The sequence below is a fragment of the Mustelus asterias genome, chromosome 7 (genome assembly GCF_964213995.1).
Source record: "Mustelus asterias chromosome 7, sMusAst1.hap1.1, whole genome shotgun sequence".
Classification (NCBI taxonomy): Eukaryota; Metazoa; Chordata; class Chondrichthyes; order Carcharhiniformes; family Triakidae; genus Mustelus; species Mustelus asterias.
The window spans coordinates 80,780,500-80,798,586 of record NC_135807.1 but is presented as its reverse complement, the minus strand read 5'-3'; the positions used below and the strand labels follow the sequence as shown (position 1 = coordinate 80,798,586).

The 18,087-nt window shown below is 39.9% G+C and overlaps 1 protein-coding gene across 2 annotated transcripts; it reads right to left on the bottom strand.

The window, feature by feature from the left end:
• Nucleotides 1-644: 644 nt before the first annotated feature.
• gdap1 (ganglioside induced differentiation associated protein 1) lies at nucleotides 645-17,377 on the bottom strand. 2 transcript variants are annotated; one of them, XM_078216332.1, is made up of 6 exons: nucleotides 17,196-17,377; nucleotides 11,334-11,526; nucleotides 8,371-8,544; nucleotides 4,638-4,732; nucleotides 3,838-3,952; nucleotides 645-1,822 (listed from the first exon to the last, which is right to left on the bottom strand). In XM_078216332.1, exons 1-6 carry the CDS (start codon nucleotides 17,358-17,360, stop codon nucleotides 1,479-1,481), a joined length of 1,086 nt encoding a protein of 361 aa, XP_078072458.1. In that variant the 5' UTR covers nucleotides 17,361-17,377; the 3' UTR covers nucleotides 645-1,478. The 2 variants fall into 2 exon arrangements, with proteins under 2 accessions (XP_078072458.1, XP_078072459.1); XM_078216333.1 differs by lacking the exon at nucleotides 17,196-17,377 and adding an exon at nucleotides 8,987-9,080 and having other exon boundaries at nucleotides 11,334-11,376.
• Between the last annotated feature and the right edge of the window lie 710 nt (nucleotides 17,378-18,087).

Here is an 18,087-nt window from a genome sequence, read left to right as displayed (position 1 = left end):
AATGAGCATGATTGCTTCTAATTCCAGCATAAATTGGGTCTAAATTGGAAATTTCATTTCAAGGCAACAAGTGTGATTGAAGTTTTAGCAGTGGATAAATTGAAAATGGAACAGTTGTCACTCTTCTCAAGTTGAGGCAGGAGAATGCAGTGAGCATCTGGCCATACAGCTGACCAGGATATTAATATTGGATCCCAAAATGGAAAAGTATGCCATTTCCCAGCATGTGTGTGTCTCCAATTGAACGAGAAAATAAAGTAGCTTTTCAAAAAGAAATTTGCTTTCTTTCCCACCAGTTAAGCATCAGTTAGCATAGCAGCCCATGACGTCTAGGAACAGAGTAATCTCTATGGAAGCACTTTATATATGACATTGTTTCTTGGTGAATGAAGTTACCTCTGAGATAGGCAAATGATAAACAAATTAAGACAGGTCAGCCAAATGCTTTTCAAGAGTTTTCTACTCTTACTTACATAAATTATTTATAGAAAGAGCTTGCCGGAATGTTTCCTTTGATCATTTTCCCCACCAGGGTATTTTCATACTTCCAAGAAATAAATAGTGAAAGATGGTATCCGTTGAAAGTAACTGATAAGCTTATACTATTCAAAGCTTTTAAAAAAGTATATTACATTTTTTTTCTTAATGCCTTTATTTAAGTACATGAATATTTGATATAGAAATGGGATTTCCAAGTTAACACAGTCTGTAAAGATCAATACAGTGTACACCACCTCTAGCCAGATTGTACAATGTAGACATCAAACGTGCATATTCAAGGACATAATAACAGAGGCTACGCAGAAAAGAATGAAATGAATAGAAGTTAGGTACATATAGATAAAAGCAAAATACTACAGATGCTGGAAATCTGAAATAAAAGCTGAAAATGCTGGATAAGCTCAGCAGGTCTGGCAGCATCTGTGGAGAGAAACAGAGTTAACGACTCAGGTCTAAAAGGCCCTTTTACAGAACTGGAGTTCTGTATTTCTGAAGTTCTGTAGAAGGGTCATTTAGACCAGAAATGTTCACTCTGTTTCTCTCCACAGATGCTGCCAGACCTGCTGAGTTTATCCAACATTTTTGCTTTTACTTTAGGTTCATACAGGCTGAAAAGTGATTTTTTTTGTTAATCTTTGAACCAAAGTGATTCTTATTTAGCTTCATTCAAGTGCATTATAGAATAGTTAGTGTTGTAACCCAAAAACATTAAGATGTGACAGCATAGTCTACTACCTAAAATTGGCTGCAAATACAAAAGTGAACAAAGTTTTTGTAGTTCTATAATGGGTTGCATTGTGCACAAATTTCTTTAAACTTTCCATATAATCGCAACCTTGCTCTCTGAAAGTAAAGTAGTGACAGTAAGCTTTTTTACTACAGGAAGCAAGGTACTGCAATGTCTTTACTCAGCTATATTTTACCATGATAACAGCTCTTCCTCACCGAGAATTTGATTAAGTTTATGCCAACAAGTTCTATGACAGTCTTTTTTTAAGGAACAGGAAGGCCAAATACCCTATTCCTCCCAGCAGGCTCACTATAAAACTAGCTCCCAAAAATGATGGAGCACGTTTTTTAGCAACCCGAAAAGCAGTAGGCAGTACTGCTGACAGTAAAATGTTGTTCACATTTCCCAAGACCTTTCGGAAAGTCCTTTGCTGTAATACACGATCATAATAAGATTCTAAATTTGGCCGTTGTCCATTTCCCCAGTATTTTCTGGCAAGTCCAAGAAACTTCAGGCGATGCAGTGTTACACTCAGAGATACATCTGCTAGACTAAAGAACTCACCACAGAGCCATGGCTGAAATCCTTCTTCTGTTTTTAAGAAAAAAATAAACTTGATCAATATTTGCACTAATGACTGTACATTGCAAGTTGTTTTACTTAAAAAGTTTTATAAATGAAGATAAAAATGTTGCTTTATTATTCAAACATAGCCTTTTAATAAAGGTACAAATCAATAAAGCAAAGATTGCAGCTGATTTTCAGACCGGAATTTTCAAAATGTAATTTGTAGCACTTAAGAGTATTTTTACTTCTATTTAATTGTCCATTTCTTCCTCATTTCTGGCCAAATATGCTACCTTCCAAAACAAGACCAGCTACTTAAACTGGGAGGGATCACGTGGATCATTTTCTAAATGGTAATGTTGATTGTGAAGTCAACAGCTGGTTGGGCTGATGTACCAATGCTAATTTTTCTTCGCTGCCTTCAGAATGGAGCATTCTAATGTTACAGAGCGCATACTAGTCTAAATTCACGAGGTAAGGTTGGTAATTTCCAAAGTAAAGCCTCTGCCCTAATGATTGGCAAACTCTTAACAAAAAGGACTAAGCATTAATCAAACAAACATTCCAACTTCTAAAGAGTGTTGGCATTGGAACCAATTTGCACAATGGTTGTTACTGAATTCTGAACATTAACCCAAAATGTAAAGATACACAGCTAGTGACAAAATTGCTTTCCTTCCATGAGGTCTCAAAAACTCCTCCATTAATCCGGACAATTTCAAGCACAAGTTGAGGCTGAAATTTGAACTGTGACTCTATTGTTAAGAATCCAAAGCTCAACTACTATAACCACTTGTTTAAGATTTAATCAGACAAAGTAGAAAATAAACATCACACTTTAAGAACAATAAAAAAGTTAAATATTCAGGGCTCTCTGAAACGTTCACCTTACTGATTTGAAGCACAATCTTCCATTGGGGTTTTAATTATAGCATTTGACTACTATTTCTGGCTGATGGTGTTCTGCAATTGCTTGGTATGTTTATCTTACGAATAGTTGTGATTCAGACCAGGAATCTTCCAATTTAAATGCGTGTGCTAAATTGGGATGTGCATGCACTGAAATTAGCCTCAAGCACTCGGTTAGTGAAGGGAACATTCAGCTACCCTGCTTACTCCTGATTACTACCCAGCAACCTTTGAAACAAGTAAGTATGGATGTTAAACAAGATGAGATTTCACAGTCATTTCTTTCATGCTCGAGTAACCTGCAAATGTTTACTCACATGGGAGAAGGACAACGTGAAAGACTTCCATGGAACTATGCCCCAGCAAACAAAATGGTCAAAGATATATTATATGTATTAAAAAAGTGTTTGTATTTTCCAATACAAATGACTCAATCGAGTGGTTGTAGCATTGTGAAACTACAAGTTTTTAATGTAACCACACAATGAAACAATGCACAATACAGGGAAGGAGAACAGCAGTAGTTTTTACTCAGTATAACCTTACCAAATAAAGATTAATTTCAAATAAGGTCCAATTCCAAATTTTCATGAGCATCATGAATTTAAATTGATAGAGTGTTATGCATATAAAGAAACACCCTCAAGCACTTCATAAGTGACCAGAGAGCACCAAGCAGGGACTGCGAGTAAAGTTACGTGCAGTGTCTGAAGGTGAGGAGTGATGTTAAGCAGAAGGATTTTTTAAAAAGTCTACAATACAGAAACAAGGAGGCTCAAATCTCTGCTGCCAAAATATTACAGTATAGCAAAAGCATATACAGCTGAACAGAGTAATGATGTAAGGCACTAATCCTCCAATTAAGAGGTTGGCACTTGCACATGGCCTACCAAATGTGATAATTTCTGATCTCAAGCAAACCATTATAGAGAAATGTTTCCCAACAGGAGATGGAGAAAATCAGATACCTCAGGTTGAGTCACACTTGAAACTTTTCCAAAGTACCACAATGAAAATTCCAAGACAGCAGGTTACCTGCCTCATAAGCAAGCTAAAGAATGGAACGAAGGAAAACTGAAAGCTAATGAAAAGCAGTGACCAAATGTAAAGCTAATGTATTTGTTACAAACCTGGAGTTTCCTCAATCCTTCGCTGTAGTTCAGTCTCCACCTGATCCAGAACATTTTCCAGCTCACGGAATATTTTTTTCAGGTAGTTTACATTATCATGGTCCCGTATCTTGGACTAAAGATAAAGAAAGTCTATTAAAAAGGGGGAACTGGATTTATACAGGAGAAGACTAGGGTGAATAATACTCAACTTAAGTATTGACAAATGAAAAGAGCAATGAAACTCCCATGGTAGTGCTTAGTGGGCTAGAGGATAATGTGGCTTTTTCAGCCACTGGGATATTTGTGCCATATCAGCAAGCTTCCTGCCCTCTGGATATTTCCCATTGTCTGCAGGCAAATATTAGCGCATTCATGTACAACAATAATGCAAAAGTTAACATATAGACAAATGTTAATTCAAAAGATTTTCAGACATTTTGGAAGGGATCCAAAATCTGGAGGCAGTCTGGGAGTAAAATAGATGATTACTGGAAATGTTACCTGCTAGATTTGACAGAATAAACTGAAGTAACAGGCCAATAAAAGAAAAGGGATTATTTGTGGTCTTATTTTGGAAAGTTGTAAGACAAAGCACCCGGATTTGGGTGCTTAACCTATGGTTTTACTCATGACAGGATACTGTGCCTTTTGGTAATTTTTTTAAAAAAACAGAACATTTGCTGATTTCTTAAGTAAAAGTTAGTTTATTTTTGTCACTGTTTTTGTTAGCAAGCTTATAATTTAAAAATACATTTTAAAGTAAAGTGCGTAATGCCAACATCAAATAAAACAATTTTGTTAACTATAAAAATACTTACCTTAATTTGTTTCTGCTTTGTTAAATACGCTTCACGCAATTCTGGGTATTCTTCAGCAAGCTTTTTTAATTCAGATTCAGTGTTTCCAATTTGGCCTGGAAAAAAATGAAAATGCACATTAGATTTGAAGGGGTAAGTGTGAAGTTTGAAGGAGGAGTGCATGGAAGGGAAAAGAGGATTCAAATACGATAGTTGGGATTTGGAATTGCAAAATCATACTCATTTCTTTTTTTACTGCTTTTTACACAGAATCAAGAAATCCTAACACTGCATTTTTTTACCATGGGTTGTGAGAAAGGTTGACTAGGTCAGCATTTGTTGCTCATCTCTAATTGCTTATGAGATGGTGGCAGTAAGATGTCTTCCTGAACCACCGCAGTCTATCTGCTGGGTAGACCCACAACACCTAATGGGACAAATGGGCACTTTGTGCTTTATAGATAACAATGTCATATTGGAATGGGGCAGTGATCATTAAGCTCAGAGGACAGAGAAAGCAAGAGAGAAGGAATATTAATGAAATTGCAAACGTGAAAACGATTTGTAAAACAGTTAGATTTTGTAAATTTGGGAAGTTAGATTATTGTACTATTGTCTTGTTTTATTGTGCATGAATGGGCTAAAATTTGTCTGCAGGCAATGGGAAATATCCAGAGTGCAGGAAGCTTGCTGACATTGCACAAATACCCCAATTGCTGAAAACTCCACATTATCTCCTCACGCACTGAGCACTACCATAGGAGTGGTCAATTTGGGCAGAATGATCTGCTTCATTTATCAATCCTGTGATCAGCAATGGGCCACATGCTGATCAATTCAAACTGCAAAATATCTGCAAAAAAATGGATATGCTTCTCTGAAATCAGAAATGTACTGATTATGCCCTTCATATTTCAACGGCACCCAAAACTGTAACCATCAGGAAATAAGTTGCTATTGTGCCTACTTTAAATAGTTATCACATAATTAGCAGTATGCAATGATTCTGCTATGATTTATCAGCCTTTTTATTCAATAGTTTCCATTTATATAGCACCTTTAGCACGGAAAATGTCCCAAGGCACTTTACTGAAGCAGAGGATGCTGAGAAAGAGAGTTCCAAAGCAGTGGTAAAACAGCTGATGGCTCTGTCCCAGAGGGGGAGAATGCTCAGGATGTCAGAGCTGAAGGATCAAAAGGTTTGTGTGGAACGCGTGGCTAGAACTAATTGTAATGGTAGAATAATGCAGGTTGTGGAGACTAGTAAATGATTATGAACTTTTGGTGGAAGCAATAATGTATTCTTGTTCCTTTGGAAAGGCACAGCTATTGTTCTTTAATCTATTGAATCTCTCAAAAGTATTCTCTGCATGGCAGTATAGCAGGGCGGCACAGTGACGAGACCCAGTTTCGATTCCAGCCTTGGGTGACTGTGTGGAGTTTGCACGTTCTCAGTGTCTATGGGGGTTTCCTCTGGGTACTTTAATTTCCTCCCACACTCCAGAGATGTGCAGATTAGGTGGATTAGCTGTGGTAAATGCGCAAGGATATGAGGATAGAGCAGGGGGGTGGACTTGGGTGAGTTGGTGCAGACTCGATGGGCCAAATGGCCTCCTCTGCACTGTAGGGATTTGAAGGAACTTCAAAAATAGTGCTACCCACTGAATAGGTTACACAATAGCATTGTGTTTCACTTTGCTAAAGATACTGGGAATAGGTTCATGTTACAGCAAGTACACCCCAATCACAATGGTTAGAATGCCTATTTCTACCTGACAATGAAAATTAAGCAAATGTTTAATGAAAATATGAATATAAAATGTGCAAGGCTTTCATAGCACACTCAACCAAAATCTGATGAGTTGACAGCAACTTCTGGACTGCCATTTAACTATATGGGAGTACTCCAAACAATATCCTGTCCAATTTAATGCATAATAACATTGAGGTTATCACAAAATCCAAAACATAAAATTAGCTGAAACCTATTTTATAACTGAGCGTTCTAAATAAACTGGCAAGTTACATGTCATCTCTCAATATAACATACATTTACAACAAGTCATTAATCACAGATTGCAGTAATAAGATAAAGTTTTTAAAATTTAGACATTCTGAACCATTTCAAAAACCTGAATAGGTTTTAATACTGCTGCATAAAATAGTTTTATACATAATTGCTGCAATTATAATTACCATTAAAATTCCACAGAAATAATTAAAACTGAGCTCAGGGGAGGGTATAGCTTCATGATGTACACACCATCATCAAATAAGCCATTTCTTCCCAGACCTTGCAGCGGCCATTAAAACGTGCACTAAACTACCAGAATCTTTGGAAACCCCTTTGAGGGGGAGAGCTGACTGATGGTGATTTAACCTGAGGGTCACCACACCTCAGGTGAGATTGTGAAGGTGGGGCCTTCATAGATGACCTCAGCCGGTACAGGAACTGAACCCACACTGTTGGATCGCTCCTGAATCACAAACCAGCCATCCAGCCAACTAAGCTAAACGACCCCCGACTTGTACATAGGGACAGAGGGACCTGGATTCACCTGCAGAGATTATTGAAGGTTGCAAGTCGTATTGAGAGAATAATTAACAAAGTATATGGGACCCTGGGCTTCATAGAGGCATCAAGTACAAAAACAGGAATGTTATGCTGAACCTTTATAAGTTTCTGGTTAAGCCACAACTATAGTATTGCATCTATTTATGGTCATCACACTTTAGGAAGGATGCAAAGGTTCTTGAGGGTGTAGAGGAGATTTACCAGAATAGTTTCAGGGATGATGGATTTTAGTTGCAAGGTTAAGTTGAGAACTGGGATTGTAGTCTTTGGAGCAAAGGAGTTTGAGGGGACATTTGATACAGATGTACAGGATCATAACAGATTTAGATAAGGTAGATGAAGAAAAACTGCTCCCATTAGCTGATAGCACAGGGGATAATAAACAAGAGATGCAGGAGGGGTGTGAGGAAGAATTTTGTTTTATGCAGTCAGTGGTAATGATCAGGAATGTAATGCCTATGAGGGTGGTGGAAGCAGATTCAATGAATTATTTCAAAAGGAAATTGAATGGGAACTTGAAAGAGAAATAAACTTGCAGGACTACGGGTATATGGGTATGAGAGTGAGGAATGGGAGCCAACTGGAGCACTCAAATGCCATCATCTTTGTTTTCTTCTCAAAATATATTTAGGTACATACTTGTCTATGCACCATTTATTACCTATCCCAAAAGGCATAATAAGCATCACAGGGGCAATGTGATACTAAATTCTAATGATCATTGTTGTGCCTCTAATGTTACCATTAGCATGACCCTCTGGACTAAGAAATGCAAACATCAGTTCTCTCTAATGTAGGATGTCACAATCTTGTATGGATGCAAAACTGGTGGCCTTATATTGGACCATAAATGAATCTACATTTTAAAATATATAACTTTCCTAAGTCATCCTTCATCTGCAAAGTTAGGATAATGTATCAAATTTGGTTTAGCGGAAATGTGCAAAATAGATCACTTTGCAGTTGGAAGATTAGCTTAGATGTTTGTAAGCAATTGTACACATCTCTGTTGGGGTTTAAGGCTCAACAGAATAAATTATTGAAAGGAAGGTGGAGGTTCCCATCAAGATTCAAACTATAGAAATGCTCAACAAACTGTAAAGTTTGCTGAATTTTCAACCAATTAGGATCACAACAAACAGGGAGCAACAAATTTCCACCCTTCAACGTTCCACTTACTGCGAATTCTCGTGGTTGCATAGGCAGGAATCATGGAGTCCAAAGTTAACTCTGGGTGAAGAATACAGCCATGGGTATAGGCGTCCATGGGGAGAGAGTCCAGTAGTTCTCGATAATGTTGTACTCGTGGATAAAACAGGCTTCCTTCTTCTGGCATCAATTTGGGAATGTTCACTACAAGTACAAAGGGCACTCTTATTAAAGCAGTCAAGTTGCTAAGAGAAGAAAAATGGAGCATTTTCCAGGCAATTTCATCTTTTAAAAATAATTGGCAGTTCCCTTCCAAAGGGAATATTGGCAAGATTATTCTTCAAGTAAAAAGAGGTCTATAAGAATACAACTCTTTCTATTTCTTGGATTTTCTAAATTCCAATACCAAAGAATTGAACACAGTGCACCAATAACAAATAAATCAATGCGAAACACTGTTGTCTACTGCATAAAAGAGGCATTAACCAATTTACTTTAACATATAATATCAGAGTCCGATTTGAATCTTAAATTTCATTGAAAGAAGTCTAGGGAATTTCATACTATACCAAATATAATCTAGTTTCCATCAAGTAAATGTTTAGACATTGAAACAGAACATTACAAACATATTGCAGAACGTTACCTCAAAACTGAAATATTCCAATTGTTGAGTCTGCTAGGTCTACATATTGTACATTAGTTCAAAATCCCTATGATTTGATGTAACAAAGGAATAACTGCAAAGAAAAAGACAAAAAAATGTAAATGTGTTCAGGAAATCAAACTGATTTATAAACCTTTAATTGAATTAATATGAAAATGTGAAAATAAATTTTAAAATGTAAAATGTGAAATAAAATATGTAAAATTTTCATACATAAAATACATATACTTAGACACTTGTTTAACTAGAAACAACAAAAATCACATACACATGCAAGGCTTTCTTTCAAAGCAACATGGGTGAGTTAGTAATGGTGCTAAAGACTATCCTAAAGCTGTTCAACTGAGGCAACTGAGATTTACATGAAAAATATAGTCCAATTTAAACATAGAATCCCTACAGTGCAGAAAGAGGCCATTCTGCCCATCGAGCCTACAGCAACAACAATCCCACCCAGGCCCCATCCCCATAATCCCACACTGCTAATCTCCCTGACACTAAGGGGTATTGGGCATAGCCAATCAACTTAATCCATATATCTTTCGTCTGTGGGAGGTAACCAGAGCATCCGGAGGAAACACATGCAGACACGGGGAGAATATGCAAACTCCACACAGACAAGTTACCCAACGCCAGAATTGAACCTGGGTTCCTGGCATTGTGAGGCAGCAGTGCTAACCACTGTACCACCATGCTGCCCTGTTATAAGGATATAATTGTTCAAGAGATTAGATGGATTTTCTTGAAAATTCAATGGTTAAATACCCTGTGTAATGTAGTAGGGAGCCTAGAGTTTAAATGCACTGAGGATATCACAGTAGATTCAAAGGTCAAGTGCACTGTGTCACTCAAAAGTCCCAGTACGAGTGCCAAGTCTATCCAAAATTAGTTGATAGCAAGCAGTCAGTGCAGCACTAGTGCACTACAATTAGCCTTAACATTCACAGAGAAAAAAGGGGGGGGGGAAATGGTAGAGTTTCCACTCCAAGCCACTGAATTCTGTGTCAAAATATTATTTTTGCACATATCAAGAACACATGAAATTTTTGTTTTGGGCTTTTTTCCCAGTTCTATGTTCCGTTACTTATTTTAGAAAATGTACACTTTCCTTTAAAACAAAGATATGGCACATAAATATTGTTCCACAGGTCTCAAAATACAGCCATACCTTCTATATCATAACAGGTCATAAACAGTACTGCAATTGGTGGTAGTTTCCTAAATGCAACAAATATAGTTTTGGTTTCACAATATGAAATGATACTTGATAAAGATGCAGTTCCAAAATCTCTAAAGATTTATTTGTTGAATATTTATGATTGGGTCAACAAGCACACATTCATTCCATAAAACTGCCTACAACTCAGCACTGTTATCAATCTCACTTAGAGAAAGAAGTCATCCAAAAGAAAAACCAACTCACCTTATTACAGCAGAGGGTGCTGTACTCTACACTGAAATCAAACAGCAATTCATACTATTCGGCTTTGGAAGCCAAGTCAAACTAAGTCAAGCCATTAACAGTCATCCCATCTGTACATTTCAGACTCTCTCAACTACGCACACAAAATGGAGTCTGTAATTTATATTTGTGACTGCAATTATAAGTGAAATTTGTTTCTTTGACTGAGAATTTCAGACATTGATCAGCCTCTTTAAAAACTCCCATTTACAGGAAACCTGGAAAGTCTCAGCTGATCAAGACATCAAGTACTTAAATCAATCCCAACTCTGGTCAAAAGCTCCTTCAAAGACAAACAAGGATTGTTTCAGGTTACCAGGAATGCTCCATGATTGCGAAGGAGAAGTCTCTGCCAGAAAGGTGTATTACGCTCCACATGCACAAAGACATCCTGATCACCCATTGCATTTGGACCTATTTCCAGCCACAGACTCACCTTGCCACTGACAGATCAGGACGAGAATGAGACCGATGACAAACAACTTGTCGTCACTATGAACCAATTCAAGTACAGGTCATGTTTGTCATCATCTTTTTATCATTTGCATGTGTGAGCCTCAGGTAAATACAGAAGAATAGATCTTGGTTTTGATGCTTCCACCATTTGACAACCTGCCAATACTCATTGTTCAAGCTCAAACATGGACAATGGCGGCCTGTGGAAGGTCACTATGCCCTTTGGACCAAACCACAATGAGGGGATGAGAGAAGAAATTCTGCTAAACCATGATGGTGAAGACATTTTTTGGTGACTGAATCACCCAATCGAGACCATAATACACATCATGCTTCCAAATCACATCTTCACTGAAATACATAGAAATACATAGTTTCACTGAAACTAAAGTAATTCCTTAATGTTACCATCTTCAAAGGTGTTCTCCAGGTAGTCAATAATCTGAGTGGATTCACAGATGATGTTGTCGCCATGAATCAATACAGGTACCTCTCCTGCTGGGTTCAAATGCATAAACCAAGGTTCATTGTGCTCACTCAATGGTAGGTTAACGTCATACTCTTCACATTTTAGACCTTTTTCTGCAATAACCAAACGAACCTGAAATGCAATAAAGAGATATCTTCAACGCCACCGTACATTTTTAATCCTTTCACATTGTGATATGTGTCATGTGTTTATTATATAGATGTGCTTGATTTTTGCTTTATTAACTAGCATTCCTTTTCAGACAATAAATTCAATGTGAACAAGGAGTCCATCTTAAAGCACATATACACCTGAGCGAGTGTGTTCAAAAACTCACAAGAAAACCATTTAAGAACACTGCTAAAAACAAGTTCATCCTACTCCAGAGCGGATTGACCACGTTCTGACAAAAATCTTGTGACATCAGTACCTTCCTCATTTGTCTTTCAAAGCTCAAGTAACTTTAACAATTCTAAAACTTTAGTGGTAGTAGCAGTAATAGAGATGTGGAGCAAGAAATTGCTAAGCAGATTATGGATAGGTGTGGAGGTCACAGGGTAGTTGTCATGGGGGACTTTAACCTTCCAAATATTGATTGGAACCTTTATAGGTCGAATAGTTCGGATGGGGCAGTTTTTGTGCAGTGTGTGCAGGAGGGATTCCTGACACAATATGTGGATAAGCCGACAAGAGGTGGGGTCACATTGGATTTGGTAATGGGAAATGAACCGGGCCAAATGTTGGATTTGGTTGTGGGAGAGCACTTTGGAGATAGTGACCACAATTCGGTGTCTTTTGTTATTGCAATGGAGGGGGAGAGGGCCATACGGCAGGGCATAGTTTACAATTGGGGGAGAGGTAATTATGATGCAATCAGGCGGGAATTAGGAAGCATAGGATGGGAACAAAAATTGTCAGGCAAAGGCACGAATGATAAGTGGAACTCTTTCAAGGAACAAATACTGCGTGTCCTTGATAGGTATGTCCCTGCCAGGCAGAGAGGAAATGGCCGAGTGAGGGAACCATGGTTCACAAAAGAGGTGAAATGTCTTGTCAAGAGGAAGAAGGAAGCGTATGTTAGGTTGAGAAAACAAGGTTCAGTTGGCTCGATGGAGGGTTACAAGTTAGCAAGAAATGAGCTGAAAAAGGGGCTTAGGAGAGCTAGGAGGGGGCATGAGAAGTCCTTGGTGGGTCGGATCAAGGAAAAACCCCAAGGCTTTTTACTCTTATGTGAGGAATAAAAGAATGACCAGGGTGAGGCTGGGGCCGGTCAAGGACGGCAGTGGGAATTTGTGCATGGAGTCAGAAGAGATAGGAGAGGTGATGAATGAATACTTTTCTTCGGTGTTCACCAAGGTGAGGGGCCATGTTTTTTTTTTGAGGAAGAGAGGGTGCCACAGGCTGATAGGCTGGAGGAAGTAGATGTTCGGAGGGAAGATGTACTAGCAACTTTGAATAAACTGAAGGTCGATAAGTCCCCTGGGCCTGATGAAATATATCCTAGGATTCTTTGGGAGGCAAGGGATGAGATAGCAGAGCCTTTGGCTTTGATCTTTGGGTCCTCACTGTCCATGGGGGTGGTGCCAGAGGACTGGAGAGTGGCGAATGTGGTTCCTCTGTTTAAGAAAGGGAATAGAAATGACCCTGGTAATTATAGACCGGTTAGTCTTACTTCGGTGGTCGGTAAGTTGATGGAAAAGGTCCTTAGGGATAGGATTTACGACCATTTAGAAAGATGCAGCTTAATCCGGGATAGTCAGCACGGATTTGTGAAGGGCAAGTCTTGCCTCACAAATTTGATAGAATTTTTTGAGGAGGTAACTAAGTGTGTTGATGAAGGTAGTGCAGTTGATGTCATGTACATGGATTTTAGTAAGGCGTTTGATAAAGTCCCCCACGGTCGGCTTATGAAGAAAGTAAGGAAGTGTGGGATAGAGGGAAGTTTGGCCGATTGGATAGGTAACTGGCTATCTAACAGAAGACAGAGGGTGGTGGTGGATGGAAAATTTTCAGACTGGAAACCGGTTACCAGCGGAGTGCCACAGGGATCAGTGCTTGGTCCTCTGCTATTTGTAATTTTTATAAATGACTTGGAGGAGGGGGCTGAAGGGTGGATCAGTAAATTTGCTGATGACACCAAGATTGGTGGAGTAGTGGATGAGGTGGAGGGCTGTTGTAGGCTGCAAAGAGATATAGATAGGATGCAGAGCTGGGCTGAAAAATGGCAAATGGAGTTTAACCCTGACAAATGCGAGGTGATTCATTTTGGTAGGACTAATTTAAATGTGGATTACAGGGTCAAAGGTAGGGTTCTGAAGAATGTGGAGGAACAGAGAGATCTTGGGGTTCATATCCATAGATCTCTGAAGGTTGCCACTCAAGTGGATAGAGCCGTGAAGAAGGCCTATAGTGTGTTGGCGTTCATTAACAGGGGGTTTGAGTTTAAGAGCCGTGGGGTTATGCTGCAACTGTACAGGACCTTGGTGAGGCCACATGTGGAATATTGTGTGCAGCTCTGGTCACCTCACTACAAGAAGGATGTGGAGACACTGGAAAGAGTGCAAAAGAGATTTACCAGGATGCTGCCTGGTTTGGAGGGTAGGTCTTATGAGGAAAGGTTGAGGGAACTTGGGCTTTTCTCTTTGGAGCGGAGGAGGTTGGGAGGAGACTTGATAGAGGTTTATAAGATGGTGAGGGGGATAGATAGAGTGAACGTTCAAAGATTATTTCCTCGGGTAAATGGAGGGGTAACTAGGGGGCATAACTATAGGGTTCATGGTGGGAGATATAGGAAGGATGTCCGAGGTAGGTTTTTTACTCAGAGAGTGGTTGGGGTGTGGAATGGACTGCCTGCAGGGATAGTGGAGTCAGAAACTTTAGGAACATTTAAGAAGCTATTGGATAGGCACATGGAGTACTTCGGGATGATAGGGAGGAAATAGCTTGATCTGGGTTTCAGACAAAGCTCGGCACAACATCGTGGGCCAAAGGGCCTGTTCTGTGCTGTACTGTCTATGTTCTATGTAAGGTTTACTAATAGTAAAGTTTATTAGATTGGCTGGTGAGTATTTCCTATTTATTGTAACAGGGAATTTCAATCAGGCTAAGTAGACCATTGATTGAAATAATAGAAGCACAGGTAGGAATAGAGGCATTAATCACATTTTAATCAGTAAAATTAATTAAATGCTATAATGATGGCAGGACAGGTGATGTATGGCAGCTGTAGTATGCTGGAGCTCTTGGACACTACTGGGATCCAAGTCTCTGCAGCTAAGGAACTTCAACTCAGATAGTCATTGAGCTGGAGGCTGAGCTGCAGACACTGTGAACATCAGGGAGGGAGAAAGTTACTTGGATACTTTGGTCAAAGAGGCAGTCACAACCCTTATGAAAGGGTCGCCTGATTTGATCCATGATCAGGGACAGAACAGTGTGACTGTAAGAAAGGAAGTCATGGAGTTCGAGACAGTCAAAGTGGAGGAACTTCAGTCTTGCGATGAAAAGGTCTGGAGATTTTTGCAGCCTGAACACTGGGGTCGGGGTGGGGAATGCTGGGTGGATGAGCAGACTCACTATGGTGCAAAACCATTCAAATGAGGGGAGGTTAAAAGGAATATAGTATTAGGGTGACACATAAAGTCAAAGGGATAGACGCAGTTCTCTGCAGCAAAGAGAAGTTCAGGCTGTGTTGCCCGCCCAGTACCAGGGTTCAGGACACCTGCTTTGGGCTGGAGAAGAACTTGCAGTGGGAGGGGGAGGATCCAGTTGTAGTGGTACACGTAGGTATCAATGACATAGATAGGACTAGGAAAGAGATTCTGTTTATAGTATGAGTAGCATGGGGCTAAACTGAAAAACTGAACTTCACAGGTAATTATCTCAGAATTAGTATACCATGTGCAAGTTGGACCGGGGTACATAAGATTAGAGCATTAAACGTGTGACTCAAAGACTGGTGTAGGAGAATTGGGTTTTGATTCATGGAGTAGTGGCATCAGTATTAGGGAAAACAGGAGCTATACCATTGGGATAGTCTTCACCTGAACCATGCTAGGACTAGTGTTCTAGCGAGTCGTATAAATAGGACAGTAGAGTGGGCTTTAAACAAAAGTGGGGGCAAGGGATCAGGTGAGAGAAGATGTAATAAATTAGAGAGAGAAGTCAAGGCAAGAGAGCAAGGCAGCAATACGGGAATTGGTAATGAATGTGGCGTGAAGGGACAGAGCATACAAACTTAAGAGTGAGCCAGCAGATAAGACTAGAGGTTGCGAAAATAATAAAAAGACAGAATTCAAGACACTGTATCTGAATGCACACAACATTTGCAATATGATAGATGAATTGACAGCACAAATAGAAGTAACCAGGTGTCCTCATTGCCATTATGGAGATGTGGCTGCAGGGTAGTCATGCCTGGGAATTGAAGGTTCAAGGGTATTCAACATTTAGGAAGGATAGGAAAAAGAGAGGTGGGGCAGCACTTTAATAAAGCGCATCTGTGACAGAGATTCATCAAGATGCAGAATATGTTTGGGTGGGGCTTAGAAACAGCAAGGAATAACAAGCATTGGTAAGAATTGTTTATAGGTCACCAAACAGTCGTAGCACCATAGGGTACAGTATAAATCAGGTGCACCAACACATATTCTCACCCACTCTTACGCTGTGTGAGGGCGAGTGAGTGGGCACCCTGAGATTTGGAGTAAGCTGAAGACCCACACCCTCTTACACTCTAATGGCCATTTTTATTAATTTTTAAAATTCAGTTCATTACTTTGATATTGCTTTATTTTTGCTCAGCAAGTTGTTTATCTTCATACTCTACTTTTTCTTTGAAATTCATCTATCATACCAAAAATATGTTCATCAGCCCCTTGAGTGAGACAAAAATGGAAATGTTGCCGCCACACAAAAGTCAAACAAGCCCAGTGTACACAGTAAGTAAATCTCTGCTCTAGACCAATTCAGGACGTAATTAGATGGCTTCCCTCATCTCTACCTGTTGAAGTCAATGTCTCATGTTACAGCACAAGATAATGTAAAGCTCAAAAGACCAAAATGATTCGATTCTACACACTATTAATAAGTGATCCAGTCTCCACTCACATTGATTATATACAAATGTCACCTGTCATTACTGGCATGAATTTGCACATAAAACATAATCATCCCAGGCCTCTTCTGACAATAAACATGACACAGATTAAACCCACCTTAAAGTGGAGTTTCAGACATAGATTAGTGAAGTTAAACCTGATGCAATTTTTCAAAGCCATCTCAATCTTTTGGCTAAGATGAAGCATCAGATCAAACCCAAGATGGGGTGCAATGCCTCATCTTGTCAGCTTGGATCTTGTTTGTCCCTTTTATGGGGACCTTGAATTGGATTCAATTAGATTTTGAATTTGGTTTTTGGGGCAAGTAAGGAACAGATTTGGGTTTGCTCGATCCATTCTGAGCATTGGCTTTGTAACTTTAAGGATGGAGTTAAAAATGTTTTTAAAAATAAGATGAAGCATTGGATCAAACGCAGGATGGGGAGCAATAGCTCATCTCGTCAGCTTGGATCTTGTCTGTCTTTCTTGTGGGGACCATGAGTTGATTTCAATTGGAGTTTGTTTTTTTTGGATGGAATATTATTTGCAGGGAAGAGGGGCGGGAAAGAAGGACAGAAGCGGGGGAAAGAATAGGGAGAATGGGGAAGAGGAGGAAAGGCATGTCCAGCATTAAGAGCCCGGCCCGGCCCAGCCCAACCCAGACCGGCGCCGCTCACTCTGCGTTAGACAAAACAATCTCACCTTCTGTGAGCAGAAAGACTGCGACCAGTGGTACAGAACCAGTTTGGCGCGAGTCTTCTCGGGTTTGGAGGTGAGCTGCAGCGAGCCGTCACCTTGCTCCGGCCGGCGCTTCTCCATCTCCTGACATTTCTCATCCCCTCCCTGCTCCCCGTGAGCAGCCGCCATCCTGACTCCCGCCGGCCCCGCGCGCCGCGGCCCCGCGGCATTCTGGGTGATGTAGTCCCAGAAGAGGCTGGGCGCAGCCTCGCTTCCCTGGAAGAGTCACCCTGAGGAAACTACAACTCCCAAAGCGCAACACGCAGGTCAGGTGGGCAGCCCAAACTGGTGGCAGCAGTAAATTGGAAACTGGCATCCAGATTCAATCAAAAAACAGGTCGATTGCATTTAACCCGGAGTTATCTTGAAAAAGATATTGGGCATCATCTCCATCTTCACAAATGAACAGTAAACTTTTGTAGAATCTCGACAGTGCAGAAGGAGGCCATTCAGCTTTGACAAAGGGTCATCTGGACTCCAAACGTCAGCTCTTTTCTCAACTTACATTTGCTGCCAGACCTGCTGAGTTTTTCCAGCATTTTCTCTTTTGCATTCAGCCCATCGGGCCTGCCCCAAAAACAATCCCACCCAGGTCCTATCCCCATAACCCCACCTAATTACCCCACTGATCCCCCTGATACTAAAGTGCAATTTAGTATTGCCAATCAACCTAACACGCACATCTTTGGAGTGTGGGAGGAAACCGTAAACTGTCAGAAGTTAGAAATAATCCCGACAGAGAATGAGGTGAATTCAATCGTTATAGAGAATAGTTTTTTGTGTTTGGTGGCTTTAAACATATTTTTTGAAGATTTGGACATTAAAATCATGTAGATACAGAAGGAAATGGAGATCA

Coding starts and splice junctions, on each gene's coding strand:
- gdap1 (XM_078216332.1), bottom strand. CDS start 17,360: ATGGCGGCTGCTCACGGGGAGCAGGGAGGGGATGAGAAATGTCAGGAG. Junction 8,545..11,333: donor GGAGAACACCTTTGAAGATG/GTAACATTAAGG, acceptor TTGTACTTGTAG/TGAACATTCCCAAATTGATG. Junction 1,823..3,837: donor AAGGATTGAGGAAACTCCAG/GTTTGTAACAAA, acceptor TCTTAAAAACAG/AAGAAGGATTTCAGCCATGG.